Source organism: Acomys minous, assembly GCF_964271855.1.
Source record: "Acomys minous genome assembly, chromosome: 14".
Lineage (NCBI taxonomy): Eukaryota > Metazoa > Chordata > Mammalia > Rodentia > Muridae > Acomys > Acomys minous.
Window position 1 is genome coordinate 5,317,049 of NC_140496.1, and position 21,518 is coordinate 5,338,566.

Consider the following 21,518-nt stretch of genomic DNA (forward strand, 5'->3'; position numbering starts at 1 on the left):
CATTATCTTCGTCTAAGTCGCATCCAGAAGCCGCGCGGGTCAGCCGTAGTCCATTCGCAATGTCCACTCCAGCTCCAAGTTCTGCGCCACTTTCTCCCTAGTTGTCCTGCGCTGCTTGGTGTACTGCACCAAAGCTTAAGCGTGACTCTGCCTACCCCGGCTGCAGAGCAAGGTCCGGCCCGCGAGGGGTGTGGTCAGGCGCGCTCCTAGCCAATGAGCGCCTGCGCCCGGCCGCCGCCAATTGGAAGGCAGCGCGGGCTCCGGTGCCTGTGTTGCAGTCGCTATGTCGCCTTCGCCGGGAAAGGATGCTATGGCAGGTCGTGGATCCCTGGGCCCCCGGAAATCTTGGACCGAGCTGCTGGGTAGGTCTCACTCCCGCCATCTCTGACCTCAATTAGTCAGGCAGTCCTCCCGTTTTCCTGGGTCCGTGCTCCGCCGTCCGCCCTCTGCCCTCTCAGGTCCCAGCGTGGCGCAGCCCTGCACGTCAGTAGAGCCCCAGTCAGCTGGTCCTCATAGATCAGCCATGGGCCCCGGGGTTTCTGGTCCCAGCCGCTCACGGCAGCGGCAGATGACCGACCAGATCTTAGGCAGCTCTCTTTGGACCTGCGCTCAGCATATCACCTGTGTATGACGCGCGATAGTTTTTTGAAAAAAAATTTTTTAAAAAATTCCTTTAGCGGGCAGAGTTAAGAAGCACACATATGATCCAGAAAGGGAACAGAAATTAAAAGACGCCGCTCTGCACCTCCTAAGATACCATCAAAACATGAATGACCTTTTGCTAGAGGTAAGAGGAAACTGGGGTGGCTGAGTGTTGGGTGTTTGGAACCCAGCCAGTTCGCAGTCTTTACCATATCCTGTGTACCTGGTGGTTAGCTGGTACCTGCAGCCAGATGGAGAGAGCTGAGTGTGTCTTATGCATTTGGAGATTAAAGCAGTTGGGTAGTAAATTTGCTTATTCTTTTTCTTTTTCTTTTCTTTTTTCTTTTTCTTTTTTTTTTTTTTGAGACAGGGTTTTTCTATAGCCTTGAGTGTCCTTGACTCACTTTGTAGACCAGGCTGTCCTCGAACTCACAGTGATCCATCTGCCTCTGCCTCCCAAGTGCTGGGATTAAAGGCGTACCCCCACTCCCCCACTCCCCCTCCCCCCACCAGCCCCCCTCCCCCGGCAATTTACTTATTCTGGAAAGGCTTTGGTAAATTCCCTTCAGAAAAAAGTGCTTGAGGGACTGGAGAGATGGCCCAGTACATACTGTTCTGGTTTTTGTTTTTGTGTGTAGGAGTGTTTTGCCTGAATGTATGTATGCGCCACATATGTGCCTGGTGCGGGACAGAAATCAAGAGGGTATCAGATCCCCTGGAACTGGAGCCACCATGTGCATGCTGGGAATCGAACCCAGGTCCTTTGCACGTGCGACAAATGCTCTCCAGCTCTAACACGTCATGTTCTAACAGAGGATGTGAGGTCAGTTCCCAGAACCTACATCAGGTTGTCATAACCATCTGTAACTCTGGGGACCTGACACCATCTTTACTCTCTGGACACTGCCCAGACTGATCGGCACACGTACACAGAAGCATGCACACGATGCTGGCTAGTTTGAAGTCAACTCAACACAAGCTAAGAGTCATTTGGAAAGAGTTCATCTCAATTAAGGAAGCCCCTGGCCTACATTGGCCTTTGCCCTAGCCTGTGTTGCATTCTCTTGATTGATGATTAATATGGGAGGGTCCAGCACAATACGGTGGTGCCTTTCTTGGGCTGGTGGTCCTGGGCTCTATAGGAAGGCAGGCTTGGCCATGGTTTGGGCAGCACTCCTCTTTGGCCACCACATCAATTCCTGCCTGCTGGTCTATTTAATTAATTATCTATTTAATTGGATTCTTATATCTCCCACCCTTTTCCACCCTGTCCCTTCCAAGACCCCAGCACCAGGTAGGAGATCCAGAAGGTTAAAGGGGAGAGGAGGCACAGACCTGTTTAGACTACTTCTGCCGATTAGGGTCATAGAGTTCCTTGAGGGTAAGTCCAGTCTTCGTTGTCAGGATACCCCAAGTTCTTCATACCACAAGGACAGCAAGCAGAAGTGGGGGCCCTTCATTTTCAGAGCGCCCCCATCCCTCTCAGGCGGTCCCAGAATTAAACTATCTGCAGCTGGCAAAGGTCAGGCCCTTGCTCGTGCACGAGACAATCATAGTTAATGGTTGTGGACAAATTGAAGCTGCCCCATATCCCACACCTGGGATTAAAACAAAAAACAACAACAACAAAAACAAGAGGTTGGAGAGATGGCTCAGAGGGGAAGAGTATTTGCTACTCTTCCAAAGGTCCTGAGTTCAATTCCCAGCAACCACATGGTGGCTCACAACCATCTATGATGAGATCTGGTGCCCTCTTTTGGTGTGCAGGTGTACATGCAGGCAGAGCACTGTGTTTGTGTTGAGTTGACTTCAAACCAGCCAGCACAGTGTACATTTTGTATATATTTGTTTTTTTGTTTTTTTGAGACAGGGTTTCTCTGTGTAGCCTTGGCTGTCCTGGATTCACTTTGTAGACCAGGCTGGCCTAGAACTCATAGTGATCTGCCTGCTTCTGCCTCCCTAGTGCTGGGATTAAAGGTGTGCATATCTGGGTTTTTAAAGAAACCAAAACTCTCGACACCTGCCTCCAGGTTCCTGCCTTGAGTTTCCTGTCCTGACTTCCCTGCATGATGGATTGCAAGTTGTTTTACACGTTTCTTTCTTTTTGAGACAGGGTTTCTCTGTGTAGCCCTGGCTATCCTGCCACTCACTCTGAAGGACAGGGTAGCTCTCAAACTCAACAATTCAGCTACCTCTGCCTCCTGCCTCCTGGGATTTAAGGCGTGTGCTATCACGGCCCAGCAAGATGAAATACAAGTTGTAAACTGAAATAAGCCCTTTTCTTCCCAAGTCGCATTTGGTCATGGTGGCCTTTTTTATTTTTTTAAATTTATTTGTATTTTATATACATTGGTGTTTTGCCTGCATGTGTGTCCGTGTGACAGTGTCGGATCCCTTGGAGCTGGAGTTATAGACAGTTGTGAGCTGCCATGTGGCTGCTGGGAGTTGAACCTGGGTTCCCTGAGCCATCTCTCCAGCCCCTGTCACGGTGTTTTTAATTATAGCAGTAGCAGTTCTAAAACACACAGACCCACACCCACAACAATGAATTTAAAAACCAAACCAAATCAAACCAAAGAAAACAGAACGTGAGAGTGCCTACCACCCCAGCTGCACACAGCTTAAGCTCAGGAAGTGAGTTCTTTCTGTTTTGTTTGTAGGTAGGAGATCCACAGTGTAACGATTTGTGTCTCAGCAAGCTGATTGACTGTGACAGTGCCCAAGCCTCCTCTGAGCGGCCCAGTTCCTTCATCCGTGAGTTGTTTCTCTGTTCTTCAGTTCACTGGGGGAACTTTTGGGGGGGACCATGGTCTGTTCATAAGTAGACATTTAAATGCCATCAAATACTACCTTTCCTCTTGTATGTACTGTCACCAGTTACACAAGCTTTATGACTTGTTTTGAACAATTTTGTTTCTTTTTTGTTTTGTTTTTCTTTTCTTTCTTTTTCTTTTTTCTTTTTTTTTCTGAGACAGGGTCTCTCTATGTAGCCTTGGCTGTCTTGGACTCACTTTGTAGACCAGGCTGACCTCGAACTCACAGCAATCCGCCTGCTTCTGCCTCCTGAGTGCTGGGATTAAAGGCATGTGCCACTATGCCTGGCTGTTTTCTTTTTTAAAAGACTTATTTATTAATTATGTATATAGTACTCTGCATGAATGACAGAAGAGGGCACCATATCCCATTATAGACAGTTGTGAGCCACCACGTGGTTGCTGGGAATTGAACTCAGGACGTCTGGAAGATCAGACAGTGCTCTTAACTGCTTAGGCATCTCTCCAGCCCTTGTTTTGTTTTTCTGGGTTTTTTTTGTTTTTGTTTTTGTTTTTTTGTTTTTTGAGACAGGGTCTCTCTATGTAGCCTTGGCTGCCTGGACTCGCTTTGTAGACCAGGCTGGCCTCGAACTCACAGCGACCTGCCTGCCTCTGCCTCCTGAGTGCTGGGATTAAAGGCGTGCGCCACCACTGCCCGGCCTTGTTTTTCAAGACATGGTTTTTCTGTGTAGTCCTGACTGTCCTGGAACTCACTATGTAGACCAGGTTTCCTTGAACTCAGAGATCCACCTGCCTTTGCATTAAGAGCTGAGCTATCTGGAGATTTTTTTTTTAATGCATTTGTTGATCTGTGCCACCACCACCTCTTTTGTCTGTGTGTGTGTGTGTGTGTGTGTGTGTGTGTGTGTGTGTGTGTGTGATGTGGGTAGGAAGGGCACATGTGGAAGTCAGGACAACCTCGTGGAATTTATTCTCCCGTCTTTTCATGGGTTCCGAGAACCGAGCTCAGGCCTCTCTAGGTGTGTGTAGAGAGCATCTTTACACTCTGAGCCATCTCATGCCCCTCTCCTCCCTGCCCCGCCCTTTTTTCCCTTCCTGTTTTGAGACAGGATCTGTATCCTAGACTGGTGTAGACCTTGCTGTGTAGCTGAAGATGGTTTTGAACTCCTGCCCCTCCGACTTTAACCTCACCAGTGCTAAGATCACAGGTGTTTCCCAGCATGCCTGGCTTTGTATGACACTGGGAGTGAACTGAGGGCACCTCGTGTGCTAGTCACGCATTTTATGGACACGCTCAGCTTCTACGCCTCTGTTCGAAAGCGCACTCAGCTGAAGGCGCGGGCTGTAAGGAGCCAGGTCACCCTTGGAAAACACCATTAGGTGTGCACTCCCTCATGTCGGCCAGCCTGGGGTGAGCAGGCGTGAGACTGGGTGCTTCTGTCTGGATGCTGCCCCTGTTTTAGAGTCAGTTAGGGAAAGCTGGGGCAGCGGGGTGGGGGCCGATATCAAAAAGTAAGGTTTTTATGCACTTCACATTTTTCACTACAACTTCTTTCAAAAAGCGATACTAACTTCATTATTCATTACTTTTCTTTTTTTAAAGATTTATTTATTATGTATACAATGTTTTTGTCTGCATGTACTGTACGCCTGCATGTCAGAAGAGGGCACTAGATCTCACTATAGATGGTTGTGAGCCAGCATGTGGTTGCTGGGAATTGAACTCAGGACCTTTGGAAGAGCAGCCGGTGCTCTTAACCTCTGAGCCATCTCTCCAGCCCCTATTCATTACTTTTTAGTCAGTTTTTTTCAGTCATCGATTTATGTGAGCTTGTGCGCCATGGTGATCACGTGGAAGTCAGAGGTCAGCTATGTGAGTCAGTTTTCTCCTTCAACCATGTGGCTCCTGGGGACCAAACTCAGGCTATAAGCGTTGACATGAGCCAGCTTCACACAGAGAGGTCTTGACAGCCCTCAGTAATTTTTTTTTTAAAATTTATGACAATCTGTGAGTATATATCACTTGTGTGGGGCTACCCACAGAGGCCGGAGGGAAGTGTTGGGTGCCCTGGAGTTGGAATTTGAGATGACTGGGTAGGTCAAAGTGAACTTGTGTTCTGTGCAGGAGCCGCAGGCTGTCTTAACCACTGAGCCATCCAGTCCCTCACATTTGTTTTTGTTTGTTTGTTTGTTTGTTTGTTTTTTGAGGCAGGGCTTCTCTGTGTAGCCTTGGCTGTCCTGGATTCGCTTTGTAGACCAGGCTGGCCTCAAACTCACAGTGATCTGCCTGCCTCTGCCCCCTCAGTGCTGGGATTAAAGGCGTGCGCCACCACTGCCTGGCCCCTCACATTTATTTTTAAACTTTATTATTATCTGATGTACTGGGGGTTGAACCAGGGTACTGTGTATTTCTTTAGCCCTTTAAAACTTTAAAAAATAAAGATTTATTTATTTATTATTATGTATACAGTGTTCTGCCTGCAGGTGTACATGCAGGCAGAGGAGGGCCTCAGATCTCATTATAGATGGTTGTGAGCCACCATGTGGTTGCTGGGAATTGAACTCATGACCTCTGGAAGAGCAGACAGTGCTCTTAACTGCTGAGCCATCTCTCCAGCCCCAAAACTTTTTTTTATGGTTTTTCGAGACAGGGTTTCTCTATGTAGCCTTGGCTGTCCTGGACTCACTTTATAGACCAGGCCGGCCTTGAACTCAAAGCAATCCACCTGCCTCTGCCTCCCGAGCGCTGGGATTAAAGGCGTGCGCCACCACGCCCGTCTTTTTTTTTTTTTTTTTTTAAGACAGGGTTTGACTGAGTCACTCAGGCTGCCTTGAATTTTCAGCTCTCCCTCAGCTTTCCCCATGGCTGGAATTACAGGCTTTCATCCCCAGTCTGCGCTCTGGGTTCTAACACTTGTAATTTGAAGTCTCCATAATTGTCGCATGTGGTTTTATTATACCCTAATGTGAGTTTTTCGAGCCTTGAAGATAATGAGTGTATGCCATGTATACATTTATGAGATTGAAAAAAATTTATGTGTACGGATGTTTTTTCCTCATGTATGTATGAGGATACATGCATGTCTGGTACCCATGGAGGCAAGAACAGGGGGTTGGATCCTCTGGAACTGGAGTTACAGACAGTTATAAGCCACCATGGAAGCCGGGCGGGTGGCGCATGCCTTTGATCGCTGCACTTGGGAGGCAGAGGCAGGTGGATCGCTGTGAGTTCGAGGCCAGCCTGGTCTACAAAGCGAGTCTAGGACAGCCAAGGCTACACAGAGAAACCCTGTCTCAAAAAACAAAACAAAAAAACAAACCCAACAGCAACAACAAAAAGCTAACAAGTGCTCTTAACCGCTGAGCCATCGCTCCAGCCCCAAGCAGAAGCATTTTTCCATTTAAACCTTCTTTGTTTTGTTTTTAAGGCTTTGCTTTTCGGGATCAAGCCTTGAGGCTGGGAGTTCCTGTGGGGGTTCTGTCTGCCAGAGTGTTCGCTCACAGCATACAGCAGATCTGCGCAGAACCCAGCCACCCTGTGCTGCTCAGCCCGGAACAAAGAGTGAGAGGCCGGCCCCTTAAATGAGGACATGTCCTTTTTAAGCTCTTTGGGAAAATAAGATATTTCTTTAATTTTCTTTTTAGATAGCTTACCTTTTTTTTAATAAAATGATTTAATCTCTTTTTAGAAGAAACTGTCTTCCTCCTTAGAGATTGTTCAGCATTTGTTGGCACACAACATGTTCTCCCGCCTCACCTTCTGCCAAGAGTTATGGAAAGCACAGGTAAATCTGAAGTTCTTTCACTTAGGATTTTTATTAATTTATTTTTTAAATATTCATTATTTATTTGTTTATTTATTATTATGTTTGCATGTACTCTTGCAGGCCAGAAGAGGGCACCAGATCTCATTATAAATGGTTATGAACCATCATGTGGTGGCTGGGAATTGAACTCAGGACCTCTAGAAGAGCAGACAGGGCTCTTAACCGCTGAGCCATCTCTCAAGCCCTCACACTTAGGATTTTTTATTTTTATTATTATTATTTTTGACACAGGGTCTCTGTGTAGCCTTGGCTGTCCTATACTTACTTTGTAGACCAGGCTGGCCTTGAACTCACAGCATCCACCTGCCTCTGCCTCCCGAGTGCTGGGATTAAAGACATGCGCCACCACCACCTGGCCCACACTTAGGATTTTTAAAGGCGATGTTCTATTGGTTCAGGTCTATGAATTTTCTTAGGAATCAGATGCTCCCGAGTTGGGAGAAGGGCTTTAGTATTACATGTCGCTGTCCCCCCAGCATTAGTATAGGGAACATAAGATGCCTATAATATCATCACTTGAAAGATACAGGCAGGAGGATCGCTGAGTTCAAAGCTAGCCTGGTCTACTTGGAGAGTACCAGGCCAGCCAGAGCCGCATAATGAGACCATATCTCTCACCATATAAAGTAGAGCACCCTGCAGAAGCTCGATGCTCGGACTTCTTGGGTTCACAGCGGGAAGGCTCTCCCAATAAGTAGACACCATACTGTGAGGGCAGAAATGTGTCTCGGGTGCCTGGGTGTTTATCTAGCGCGCATGAGGCACTGGACTGGACCCCCAGCTCCTCAGAAACTGCGCATACTGTGCATGCCTATAGTCCATGCCCTTGGGAGGTAGAGGCAGAGGCCTAAGGATCAGAAGTTGAAGGTTATCCTTGCTGATAAAGTGCATTCCAGACCTCATGGACTACATGAGGTCCTATTTCAAACAAAACAAAACAGGCTGGGTGTGGTGGCACACACCTTTAATCCCAGCACTCGGGAGGCAGAAGCAGGTGGACTTGCTGTGAGTTCGAGGCCAGCCTGGTCTACAAAGACAGTCCAGGACAGCCAAGGCTACACAGAGAAACCCTGTCTCAAAAAACCAAAAAAGAAAAAAGAAACATGGAAAAAATTTTTTTTATCTTTATTGTGCCATGTGTGCAAGTATGAGTGTGTGCTCTCAAACGGTGGCAGGTGCATGGGGATCAGACGACAGTTTCTAGGCAGTAATTTAGAGCGCATAGCCCACAGTGTGTAGAAGGGGTTGGCAGTGACTTGGCACTTCCGGGAGGTCAGAGCTGACACAGACTGCAGAGGAAAAGCCAGGCAGGGCAGGAATGGGTGTGAACGCTGTGTGATGGGCACCTGTGACACAAGCCCTGCAGGCCACGATGTGACACTTCTCTGTGGGCAGTGAGCATACCCCAGGCTGAACATTCCATAGGAAGATGCCCGTGTTGACACAATGCTGTTATGTTTTTCAGAATTCTTTGTTGCCTGAAGCTGTGTGGAGTCTTCACACGCATAGCGTGGTGAGCCTACAGGAGCTACTGCGGAGGTAATTCACTTGCCATTCTGCCTCTTTTATTAAATAGCTGTGGTTTTAAGCTGGTTTAAAAAGTTATAAAGCCGGGCGTGGTGGCGCACGCCTTTAATCCCAGCACTCGGGAGGCAGAGGCAGGCGGATCGCTGTGAGTTCGAGGCCAGCCTGGTCTAAAAAGCGAGTCCAGGACAGCCAAGGCTACACAGAGAAACCCTGTCTCAAAAAACCAAAAAAAAAAAAAAAAAAAAAAAAAAGTTATTTAGCTGGGTGTGGTGGCGCATGCTTTTAATCCCAGCACCTGGGAGGCAGAGGCAGGTAGACTTGCTGTGAGTCTACAAAGTGAGTCCAGGACAGCTAAGGCTACACAGAGAACCCTTGTCTCGAAAACCAACAACAACCAGAGTTATTTATTGTTGGGTGGGAGGTGCATGTGTCATGTCATGTGCATGTGGGGGGGGCAGAGGAGGCAGTTTTCTCCATCCACCGTGTGGGGTCTGGGGATCAGGTTTTGGTGGTAAGCACTTTGCAGGTTTTCTTTGTACATGCCTTGCGATGATGATTTTTGTGTGTATGTGTAAATGTTGATCTTGCTTGTAGAGGTCAGAGGTCAGTGCTGAAAAAGTAAGTGGAGACACCCAGTGGTCACTTCTACTTACCTTTTGATGCAGGGTCCCACTGAACCAGGAGCTCATCTACAAGTCCCAGGGGTCTTCTTGTCTTTGCTTCCCTAGCCCTGGGCACAGGGAGAAGCTCATTCATTGACCTATTTCCTTGGCCTTTCTCATGAGGATGATTGTTTGTTTGTTTTTCGAGACAGGGTTTCTCTGTGTAGCCCTGGCTGTCCTGGACTCCCTTTGTAGACTAGGCTGGCCTCGAACTCACAGAGATTCATCTGCCTCTGCCTCCCAAGTGCTGGCATCAAAGGCGTGCGCCACCACGCCTGGCTAGGATAATGATTATTTTTAAAAATGGGGGTGGGAGGAGTGGATGAGGAAGAGCTTGGGAGGCAGGTGGATTTCTGTGAGTTCAAGGCTAGCCTGGATTACAGAGTGAGTTTTAGGATAGCCAGGGCTACATAGTGAAACTGCCTCAAAACAAAATAAAAACCAAACAGTAGCGACAAAGACTGGAAAGAGGGACTTAGGACGCAGAGAGGTAGGTGGCAGTGAATGCATGAAGCCCTGAGTTCAGTCTCCAGCCCATCATAAGCAGGCGCAGTGGCGCAGTCCTATGATCCCAGCCCTGGGGAGGGAGATGGAGCAGAATCAGAAGCTCAATGTCAGGCTGGAGAGGTCAGAGGTCAGAGCGCTGGTCGCCCTGCAGAGGACCTAGGTTTGCTTTCCTGCATCCGTGTGGTCGCTCATTACCGTTCATAACTCCAGCTCCAGGAGCCCTGATGCCTTCTGTCTTCTGCAGGCACGCACGTACATGATATGCAGACAGAATACTCCCACACGTAGTTTTTTTTTTAAAGATTTGTTTATTTATTATGTATATAGTACACATCAGATCACATTATAGATGGTTGTGAGCCACCATGTGGTTGCTGGAAATTGAACTCAGGACCTCTGGAAGAACAGTCAGTGCTCTTAACCTCTGGGCTATCTCTCCAGCCCATAGGTTTTTTTTTTTTAAGATTTATTTATTTATTACATATATATAGTGTTCTGCCTGCATGTATATCTTCACACCAGAAGAGGGCATCAGATTTCATTATAGGTGGTTGTGAGCCACCCTGTGGTTGCTGGGAATTGAACTCAGGACCTTTGGAAGAGCACCCTGTGGTTGCTGGGAATTGAACTCAGGACCTTTGGAAGAGCAGTCAGTGTCCTTAACCTTTGAGCCACTTCTCCAGCCCCATGCCTTTTTTTTTTTTTTAAATTAAGCATAAAGTCATTTTTAAAAACCCACTTAAGCTTATTCTCAGTTACATATGAAGCTCAAGACTGGCCCTGGGCTACATAAGACACTGTCTTAGAAAGCAGAACAAACGCTAACTGAAAAAAGAGATGTCTAGGTAAAGATGGGTGACAAAATATAAGTGTATTTATTCCTTTCTGAAATCATCGTAGGAGTCTGACGTTACTAATTCATGTGAGGGTTTAAATGTGCCAGAGCTCTTGTGGAAGTCGGGGCACCGTACAGGAGTCAGCTTTCCCACCATGTGACTCCCTGGGACGGGACTCAGGTTGTCAGACTTAGTGGCAAGGATCTTTACCTGACCGGACAGTATAGAAGATGACAAAAGCGAAAAATTGGAAGAAGGAAGCAGATGGAAAAGCAGTAAGAGATTTAGCAAACTTCAAGGTCTATCCTGAGGGGCTGGAGAGACAGCTCAGAGGTTAAGAGCACTGCCTGCTCTTCCAGAGGACCTGAGTTCAATTCCCAGCAGCCACATGGTGGCTCACGACCATCTATAATGAGATTCCCCCTTCTGGTGTGCAGGTGTACATGTAGGCAGAACACTTTATATGTTAAAAAAATAAAAATTAAGAGTTTAAAAAAACTCTATGCTGAGCCAGCACTGTGGATTTAAAAAAAAAAAAAAAAAAAAAGGAGCATCCAGTCTTTTTATTTATTTATCCAGGCTTGAGGGTTGGGAGTATTGATGCCTCAGGAGGTTGGATGAAAAAAGTCTCAGGCCTGGTTGCAAGGCCGTGCATGAAGTGTGTGGGGCCGCAGGCCCCTCTAGTCCATCAGAAGGCTGGCAGGCTGTGCTCTCTGAGGTCTAGAACAGTTAAAAATGCCATCTTGAAATCAGGTGGTGGTGCTGTGACACCAGTTCCTGTAAAAAAAACTTTTTAAAAAGTTGAGTTTCTTATACAAAAAAAGAAAGAAAGAAAAGGCTTGTGTGAATCAAAGAAAGACTAAAAACGGAGGTATAAAAAGACATGATAGGGCTGGAGAAATGGCTCAGAGGTTAAGGACACTGGCTGCTCTTCCAGAGGTCATGAGTTCAATTCCCTGCTACCACATGGGCACTATATCACAACCAACTATAATGTGATCTGATGCCCTCTTCTGGCCTGCAGGTGTACATGCAGGCAGAGTGCTGTATACATAATTTTAAAAGACAAGATGAAGCCGCGCATGGTGGTGCATGTCTTTAATCCCAGCACTGGGGAAAGGAGAGTCAGGCGAACCTGTGTGAGTGAGACTATAAAGTAAGTCCAGGACATCCAGGGCTACACAGAGAAACCCTCTCTCATAAAACAAAAACAAAAGCTGAGGAAATCCACAGACAGTTGTTGGTTGGTATGATCGTGAAGTGGGAAGCCTATATGGCAGGGCAGAGCTCAGAGGCTACAAATGACCCGTCAGCCTAATTCCACGGCGAGCACGTCTCCTGGTACATCCACACCAGGACACCAAGTCTACAGAGCAAAAGTGGACAGAGTTGAAGTGGAATCACACATTTTGATGAAATCTTTGAAGAGACTTGTGCATTCCTCTTCGTATGAGATAGTTAAGTTAGCGGTGCTAAGCAGGGAGTGACGGTGCAGGCCGTTACTGTCAGCACCCAAGAGGCAAGGTCAGCCTGGTCTACATAGTTCTGGGCAGGCTATCCAGGGAGGCATAGTGAAACGCCAGCAGTGCTCTAGGCTACCCGAACATGGCAAACCACTGTAGCTAGTCAGCCTGGTATACTCTGTCAGGGAGAACACACGTAAGTACACGGATGAGGTTTGGGCATGTAGCTCAGTTGGTAGACTCCTTGCCCACCGTGCCCAAGGCTCCAGATTTAATCCCTGGCACCACTAGATGTAGTGGCATAGACCTATAATCCTAGTACTGGGGGTTGGAAGCAGAGAGATGGGCAATTCAAGGCCGCCGTCAGCTACACAGCGCACATATGTGGTCTGGACTGTATAAGACACTGTTTTGAGAAGAAAGGTAACAAAAGCAAGCACACTGTTTCTGAAATAGAACAGAAAGTACAAACCATAAAAATAGTTGGAATAAACTTAAAACGGCCGACTGAAATCATTCAAAATAGGCTCTCTGTCCACAAAACACTTTTTTGTTGTTGGGTTTCTTGGGCGGGGTGTTGGCTGTGGCTTATGTCAAACCCAGGAGTGGCCACCTCATCACTGAGCTTTAAAAAATTTTTTTCTTGAAGGACTTAGTTCTCTCTCTCTCTCTCTCTCTCTCTCTCTCTCTCTCTCTCTCTCTCTCTCTCTCTCTCTCTGTGTGTGTGTGCGCGCGCGCGCGTGCCTGCATGTCCAACCTTGTTCTTTGTGTCCTCAGCCACCCTGACACGCAGACCATGACCACATGGCTCTTCAAGAACCTGCGCTTTCTGTGTGAGCAGACAGACGCCTCCTGCCCATCCGCTGACGTAACGGAAGCCATGCTTGCCGGTATGTTCATAGCAGACGGGTTCCTGGGGACAGTTACTCATTTTGGCACTGGACACTAGAGCAGCATCTCCCTTCCTGTGGGCCTAGCGTGAAGTAAACTCACCAGGTCAGCCGTGGCTTTCTGTTTTCTGAGTGGGTGAGGTGACTTTGTGGCAGAGTTGGTTTTCTGGCCCGTAGACTGCCCCCTTTGCTGTCTAAGCTGTTGACTGCAGTCCCAGAGAGGTACACCGAGTCGAAGACGAGACACGCTCTGTACAGGCAGCTGTAGCTTCTTTTGTTCTTTGAGACAGGGTCTTTACTGTGTAGCTCTGGCTGGCCTGGGACTTGTGACGTAGAATAGGCTGGACTCAAGCTCAGAGATGTACCTGCCTCTGCTTCTGAATGTTGGGATTAGTGGCGTGTGCGACCACACTTGGTCTTTTCTTGGTTTTTTTGAGAAGGCTTCTGCCCCCCCCCAACGCCCCCCCCCCCTCCGGTTTTCCGAGACAGGCTTTCTGTGTGTTAGCCCTGGCTGTCCTGGACTCAGTTTTGTAGACCAGGCTGGTCTCGAACTCACAGTGATCCACCTGCCTCTGCCTCCCGAGTGCTGGGATTAAAAGTGTGTGCCACCACACCCAGCGAGAAAGCCTCTTATTCTGTAGCAAAGGCTGACCTTTCACAATCAGCCTCCCCAAAGCTGGGGTTACAGGCACTTAACCATCACACCTGCCATGTATATTTCTTTGTTTGCAAAAGATATTTTTCCAGTGGTATAAACTGCTTATATTTCCTGTAAGCTATCTTAGATGGGTAAAATTTAAATAAAACGTAAAAATAGAACACCTCAATTCTAGGCTTCTTTATTCTGATCTTTAAAATCATGCATCAAGGCTAGAGAGATGGCTCAGCCGTTAAAGGCTAGGCTCACAAGCAAAAATATAAAATTACGCATCAGCCAGTTGTGGATCAGCCAGATGTGGTGGCTCATCCCTTTAGTCTTAGCACTCCAGAGGCAGAGGCAGAGGCAGATTTCTATGAGTTGGAGGCCAGCCTAATCCATACAGGGTGCTTCAGGCCAGCCAAGGCTATGTAGTGAGACTCTCTCAGCCCCGACCCCAGATATAAAATTATGAATCCATTTGTTTTTCTCACTCCTCAGAATGAGATGCTTCCATTGGGTCAGACATTAGATGTATGATCCAGGCCGCCCTGCCGGGGTCATGGCACTGAGAGGGAAGCTGATATAGGTGATTTAGCAAGATGCCAGTCTCAAAGTAAAAAAAAAAAAAAAAAAAAAAAAAGTGGTTTTCCAGGTCTTTGAGTTGATGGTGAACATCTGGACTGGCTGGAAGCTCACAGTCCTGAGCTCAGTGGTTAAAGGCTGTCCTTCCAGAGAACCTGGGTTTGATTCCCAGCCCCTCTGTGGCAGTTCACATGCCAGTCTAGGATATCTGACACCGTCGTCTGGCCTCTGTGGGCACTGGGCTTACCTGGTACACCAATGTCTGTGCAGGGAGAACACTCATACACACAAAGTAAAAACAAAATCTTATCATAAACTTGATTTTTAAAAGTAATTGGGTAAGCGCTTGTGTCTCAGGTGGGCAGTGGCAGGCATAGGAGTTCACTAGGGCTTGGTGCTCTGCGCAGGAGCTGTTCCCTGTCTGTGCACACATGTGTGTGCTCCATTGAGGTGGGTTGTCTATGGGTCACTGCTGTTCTGAGACTGGAGCATGTAAATTATCTTTCAGGTTTTATGCAACTGTTAATTTCAAGAGCCTTTCAGGAAAGCTCAGATCCAAGGCGACCTGTGGAACCTGAAACCCGGGTAGGAAGGAAAAGGAAAGCCATGGAGAAGTGACCTAAGCGACTGCCTCAACACCCCACCCCCACCCCAACACAGAGTCTCCCTGTGTAGTCTTGACTGTCCTGGACTCACTTTGTAGACCAGGCTGGCCTTGAACTCACAGAGACCCCCTGCCTCTGCCTCCCGAGTGCTGGGATTAAAGGCGTGCGCCACCACGCATGGCCTGGTCTTGAACTTCTGATTTTCCTGATTCCACCTCCCAAGTGTTTGTTGGGATTATAACTGCACCAGCACTCCTGATTTATGACGTGCTTGGGACCAAATCAAGGGCTTTCCTCTGTGAAGGTACATTGCCTACCTGCCGCCTGGGTTCATCTCCCTCCTACTCCTTTTTTGGTTTCTCTCTCCCTCTCTGTCTGTCTGTCTGTCTCTCTTCCTCTTTCTCTCTCTCACACACACAGAGCAGAATTTAAGGAAATGAGAAAGAGTGGGAGGGATTCCTAGGGATGAGTACCTTCAGGCAGTTTCACAAGAGGCAGGGACACAGCGAGGCATCTCTTGCGTCTCACCAACGTGAGACCACTTGAGAAATACTGAATGAGTTTGTGTTCTGTTGCCAGGTTGCCGCTGATGTGCTGCACCGAATGCTGACTTGTAAGTTGTTTGCCCTGAGCCCCAGGCTACAAATGACTAATTTGTTTATGACCAATTGTTTTAATTGAAAATCCCTGCTCGATCTATTTTACCAATAAAAACCCAGGAGCCAGACGCTGTGGTGAAAAACCTTCTAGCTCAGAGAGGCAGAGAAAGCACCCAGTTGACCTTCCTACTCAGCTCACGTCCTGATGGAGAAGGCCCAAAGTGCTCACTAGCTCAGCTGGCAGCCCAAGAAGAAAAGGCCAAAAAAACCCCAAGGCCAAAGGCTTGCTAGCTCAAAGCTCCAAAAGCCAAAGGCCAAGGAGCCGAGGAGCCCAAGAGCTAGAGAGCTAAGTGCCAAGATAAAATCCCAAGATGAAGAATCAAAGCGTCAAAGACTAAAGACACAAGGAGCCCTTCTGCTTCTACACGCTGTCCTAAATACCCCTCAACTCAAAGTCCCTCCTACACTTTAATCCCTGTCAGCTGGTTTCTTGCTCAGCCTCTTGACCTAGGGTTAATTTTTTTAAGTCCTGGGTACAGAAAGCTCCAGGATTAAAGAAAGGTGTGTGTACATCTGCTGAACCACACCTTAGTCACCTGTTTACAATAAACAGAAAGTTGTGGATTGAAGGTGAGTTAGGGTTCAACCACAAGAAACAGGGATTTTCAGTTCACCCTCAGGGACCACAATGGGATCAAAGATGGACATTACAGTTTACAATCTCATGGATCAGGTTGAGACCAAATATCCTGCAATAACCAGTTCTAGCAGGTTCTATCCTTTCCATTTGAAGCAACCCACTTCTGGTTTTGTTTTTTTTTTTTCCAAAACAGGGGTTCTCTGTGTACCCTTGGCTGTCCTGGACTCCCTTTGTAGACCAGGCTGGCCTCGAACTCACAGCGACCCGCCTGCCTCTGAGGGGCTGTTATCTCATGTGTTTGGTGTGAACTTGCTTCTGTCTTTTGCTGTGGCTCTCAGTTCCTTCTCATGACTCCACATTTCATTTACTTTTTTAAACTTTTTTGAGACAGGGCCTCAAACTCACAGAGATCAGTCTGCCTTTGCCTTCCAAGTCCCAGTGTTGGGATTAAAGGTGCCCACTACCATGCTTGGCTAACTTTTGGTTTTGTTTTGTTTTTTCAAGACAGGGTTTCTCTGTGTAGCCTTGGCTGTCCTGGACTTGCTTTGTAGGCCAGGCTGGCCTCGAACTCACAAAGATCCACCTGCCTCTGCCTCCCAAGTGCTGGGATTAAAGGCGTGCGCCACCACCGCCTAGCATCTGCCTAACCTTTAAAGTTGCTACTATTTTTACTTTGTGTGTGTGTTTTGCCTGCATATAATTCTGTGCACCAACCATGTGTGTTCCTGGTGTTCACAGAGGCCAGAGCAGAGCTTTGCTTCCCTTGGAACTGGTGTTACAGATGGTTGTGAGCTGCCTTGCAGGGGCTGGGAATTAAACCTGGGTCATCTGAAGAGCAGCCAGTGCTCTTTTTTTTTTTTTTTTTTTAAATTAAATTTTATTCAACTTTTTTGGGGGGAGGGCTGTTCTTTTTTTTTGCAGCCAGTGCTCTTAACTTGCTGAGCCATCTCTCTAGACCCCACTTTTAATTTTGAGCTGTGGCTGGGGTATGGTCTAGTGGCAGAGCACTGCATGTTGAATCCCCAGCACCACAAGACAGCTAGAGCTACAAAGTGTCACCAGCTCAGTACAGACAGCATTCACAGTTGTGGGTGTTCTCAACTTTAAAGCTCTGATGGTTGGCTGGGCATGGTGATGGATGTTTGTCATCCCAGCACTTGGGAGGCAGAGGTGGGTGGATCTCTGTGAGTTTGAGGCCAGCTTGGTCTACAAAGTGAGTCCAGGACAGCCAAGGCTACACAGAGAGACCCTGTCTCAAAAAACCAAACGAACCAAAAAAAGCTCTGATGGCACTTAGGTGGCTTGGCGGACCTGGTGCTGTCGGAGGAGAGTCTGGCCTATGACAGAAATTGGCCTTCTGTCTGAGAGCTCTTGGGGTGCCACAGGATGGGCCGTTCCTGGGCTGATCCTGTTTTTCTGTCCTGTTCTGTTGTCAGTTGCTCTTGATACCCTGGATGCTGATCCACAGGCGACTCCGGATCACCAGGCAGCGAGGGGCTGGTATGTGTGTGGGCCTGCCGTCCCTGTCACAGCCGTTCCGTCTTAGACGCAGGGATGGTAGCAGTGAGCGGTCACTGGCGGGTGCTCTCTGCCGTTTGCCACCCCGGGGAAGATAGTTGCTGCGGCACTGAGGTCTGTCCGGCCCCTCTGAGCTGGGGCGGCCGAACCATCTTATTGTAGAATGCTCTTCGGCCTCTAGATTTCTAGGGTGTGGGACCAGCGCTTCTTCAGCCTCACTTTTCTGTCATGTGTCCAGAGTGGCCTCCCTCCCTCCCACGTGTCTGTCTTCAGCTTTGGTGTGCAGCCCCTGCCTTCCTAGCGTGTCTAGTCTCCTGCCTGCTTCTGGACTCTTGATATCTTCAGATGACTCACTTCTCTCTTGTCGAAACCACATGGATTCACTTGGTACCCCTGGCTTCCTGGCCTGGTAGAGAAAGTGCGGTCCAGGCCCGAAGGAGGGTGAACCCCACTGGTACTTGGACATGATCTGGGCGGGGCGGTGTTTTTCTTCTTGTGCACCCCTCGTGTTGTTTGCAGGTTCGGCATGTACTCTGGACACAGATGCTGTGGCATGGCGGCAGCGGAGTCTCTGACGAGGTTCTTCGGTTCCACTCTGACTCAGATTCTCACTCACAAGCCTGTGCTGAAAGGTGGGTCACCTCACTGTGGCTGCAGTCCCCTGCCGGCTCTGGACTCGTCCCTTAAACTTTTGGTGAAAGTCTGACAGATTTCAGTGACCTTTAGGTAGATTTGTGGCTCTGTCCTCGATATTATGGGTGCTTGCGCAGTGAGACCTGTGGGTGAAATGGAGCATTTTGAGACCACAGCACTTGATCCCAGAGTCTGGCATCTTTGTTGTCTGGGATGGACATCCCTCTTATACTGAGAATTGACGTCAGTTAACCAAAGAAATGAGCATAGCACTTGGTTTGGTTTTTTTGGTTGGTTGATTTTTTTGAGAGAGGATTTCTCTGTGTAGCCCTGCCTGTCTTGGACTCACTTTGTAGACCAGGCTGGCTTCGAACTCACAGTGAACCACCTGCCTCTGCCTCCCAAGTGCTGGGACTAAAGGTGTGCACCACCATGTCTGGCTCTGATCATAGGACTTGAAAAAAAAAATTAAAACGGGAATATCTTTTCACATTGAAGCTTTTAAAAAACAGGTGGTTTTTCTTTTTGTTTGCTTGGTTGGTTGTTTTTTGTTTGTTTGGTGCTTTTGTTTTGTTTAGACAGGGTTTCTCTGTGTAGTCTTGGCTGGCCTGGACTCATTGTCGACTAGGCTGGCCTCAGAAGTCGTAGAGATCCACCTGCCTCTGCCTTCCAAGTGGTGGGATTACAGGTGAGCACCACCGCCTGTAATTTTTTTTTTTAAATAAACCCTGACTTGCAGTGTTTTTCTTCTTCCTCCCCAGTGTCTGATGCCATTCAAAAGCAGAAAGAGTGGAGCTTTGCCAAGACACATCAGCTGCTCACAACACTGTACTGCAGGGTGAGTATGGGGTCCGCTCTGCAGTGGGACTTAGGGTGTAAGACCGGACACTGCCCTGTGAGAAGGTTCCGGACTCCCCAGCAACGCAACTACTGTCTGCATCAGGATTGCAGTTCAGGGTCAGGAGGCTGAACTGGCCCTCCTTTCTCAGAATGAGAGTTCCTCCTGCCAGTACTGCCCACTGCAGAGAGGACAACCGTGGTGGCCACCACTGAGGCTCCTCACTGAGGCTGCACCTGCACCCGCGCCTGCGCCTTTCTAGCAGGGGTAAATTTTGGTGTTGAGGGGAGCTGGGGCTGTTGTTTCAGGTGTTTGTGACCCTGGGTGTGGAGGAGTCAGTCGGCCGCCTGCGGGAAGTCCTGGAGCTGCAGGAGGTTAACTGGCAGCATGTGCTTTCCTGTGTGTCCACACTGGTTGTCTGCTTTCCTGAGGCACGGCAGCTGGTTAAAGGTACGTGTGCGTGCAGCCCCATCGTGCTGTTGTGTGGTTTGCATGCGAATGTCAGTTGAATCCCATCGGTGCTGCCTTCACTCACTCAGAACTCATAGAGCCCTCTCTGTCTGCTACTGTTTGTGTGGTACCCCCACCCCCCCAACCCCGCCCGTGAGTCTGAGGCACTTTGTACCCAGCCTGAGGTGACTGTGGGCCATCCGAGTGCTGGAGTTTGAGCGTGTGCATCCTCCCAGCTCAGATACTCAATCACCAGCATAGCCGCCCTCACCTGCCGCTGACTGTGTCACAATCTCACAGATTGGATAGCGGGTTTGATGGCCCGGGCCTTTGAGAGCTACCACCTAGACAGCATGGTCACTGCGTTCCTGATCGTGCGCCAGGCTACTCTGGAAGGCCCCTTCGTGTTCCCATCCTATGCAGACTGGTTCAAGGTGAGTAACTCGGGGGGGTGGGGGGGGTGGCGTGGGGAGGAACTGCTGGCATCCTGCGCTGTGTTCTCTGTGGAGAAGGAGGTCAGTCTGGCAAGCTTGGCCAAGGCAGAGCCTCATCTCTGTCTCTAGAAGCTGTCTGCTGTGCTCTGCTCACAGCCCAGAGGCTCTTGAGTCCTTGCGAGTCCCCTTTTTGCTGGAATCTCGTTTTCTGAAGCTTTGGTAAGATGGGAACTGTTGGCAAGACTAGGAGCAGCAGCCGCTTCTTTCTGTGGCAGATGTCCCGTGCCTCTGAACGTTCTGAGGCATGGACCTCGTCCTTACACGACCAAGCTACGTCTCCCTCTTTTGTTTTTGGCCGCATCCCCTGTTCTTATCTGTGCTCCTGAACCTGAGAGTCCTCAGACTTACCTTGCAAGGGTTTTGAAAGCATATTTCTTGGCTGGAGAGATGGCTCAGAGTACTGACTGCTCCTCCAGAGGTCATGAGTTCAATTCCCAGCAACCACATGGTGGCTCATAACCATCTAGAGTGAGAGCTGATGCCCTCTTCTGGCCTGCAGGTGTACATGCAGGCAGAGCACTGTATACATAATAAATAGATGGATGGATGGATGGATAGATAGATAGATAGATAAAAAGAAAGCACAGATCTTGGATCATCCCAGGCCTGTTGAGTCTGCACTCAGGATGAAGTCTGCAGGAAGATCCTGGCCAGCTGGTATAAGTACAGGTTTAGGCCACAGGTTTAGGCCGGGTGGTGTGTGCATGTGTTTGTGTGTGTGTGTGTGTGTTTGTGTCCCCGTGTGTCTACCCATGCATGCGTGTGTAACTGCTGTCAATAGCTGAGCCATCTCTTTAGCCCCAGAAAAGAGCCACCCTTGCCCTAGGGTATCAATGAGGGTGTCGGTGACTTCTGTGACCCCAGATCTAAGTGTGTGTCCCTTTGGCTCCATTTAGCTATCCTCGCGGTTAGAAAATATACGGTGAGCCAGGTGGGTATGAGCAGCCTCAAAGGAGACTTAGCTCGGCCTGACTGGATCCAGGGGTGCTGGGCTGCTTTTCTTAGGTTTTGCAGGCAGTTGATGTCGCTGAGCAATTATTCCCTTTTATCCTTTTGCTTTGTTTCTCTGTGTAGCCCTGGCTGTCATGGAACTCACTCTGTAGACCATGCTAACCTCAAACTCAAGAGTTTCACCTGCCTGCTGGGTTAAAGGGGTGCACCACCACGGCATGGCTGAAGGGTGTTTCGTTAAGGGGTGCGCCACCACGGCATGCCTGAAGGGTGTTCGCATGCGCAGTCTAACATGCAAAAGAATTGGCTGATTTCGGCATTTTGTGTGCTTCCAGAAACCTGCCTCATCACTTCAGTTCACTGCAGCTCAGTGTTTGGTCCCGGCTGTGCATTGCCCGTCCCACATGGCCAGCATAGCAGGGGCCCATGTGCTCTAGGGG

At 48.6% G+C, this 21,518-nt stretch overlaps 1 protein-coding gene across 2 annotated transcripts in view; it reads left to right on the forward strand.

Annotated features, from left to right (window-relative positions):
- The first annotated feature begins 267 nt into the window (after window positions 1-267).
- Window positions 268-21,518, forward strand: part of FANCA (FA complementation group A) — a 60,536-nt gene continuing 39,285 nt past the window's right edge. The window contains exons 1-14 of one of the 2 annotated variants that reach the window (XM_084757843.1): window positions 268-362; window positions 678-787; window positions 3,303-3,396; window positions 6,845-6,978; window positions 7,106-7,201; window positions 8,709-8,782; window positions 13,016-13,128; window positions 14,859-14,935; window positions 15,535-15,568; window positions 17,631-17,694; window positions 18,232-18,344; window positions 19,107-19,183; window positions 19,492-19,633; window positions 19,934-20,067. In XM_084757843.1, the coding sequence (XP_084613969.1) occupies window positions 284-362; window positions 678-787; window positions 3,303-3,396; window positions 6,845-6,978; window positions 7,106-7,201; window positions 8,709-8,782; window positions 13,016-13,128; window positions 14,859-14,935; window positions 15,535-15,568; window positions 17,631-17,694; window positions 18,232-18,344; window positions 19,107-19,183; window positions 19,492-19,633; window positions 19,934-20,067 (1,341 nt within the window). In that variant the 5' untranslated portion in view covers window positions 268-283. The remainder of the gene's footprint in view (window positions 363-677; window positions 788-3,302; window positions 3,397-6,844; window positions 6,979-7,105; window positions 7,202-8,708; window positions 8,783-13,015; window positions 13,129-14,858; window positions 14,936-15,534; window positions 15,569-17,630; window positions 17,695-18,231; window positions 18,345-19,106; window positions 19,184-19,491; window positions 19,634-19,933; window positions 20,068-21,518) is intronic. The other variant, XM_084757844.1, reaches the window with a different exon arrangement.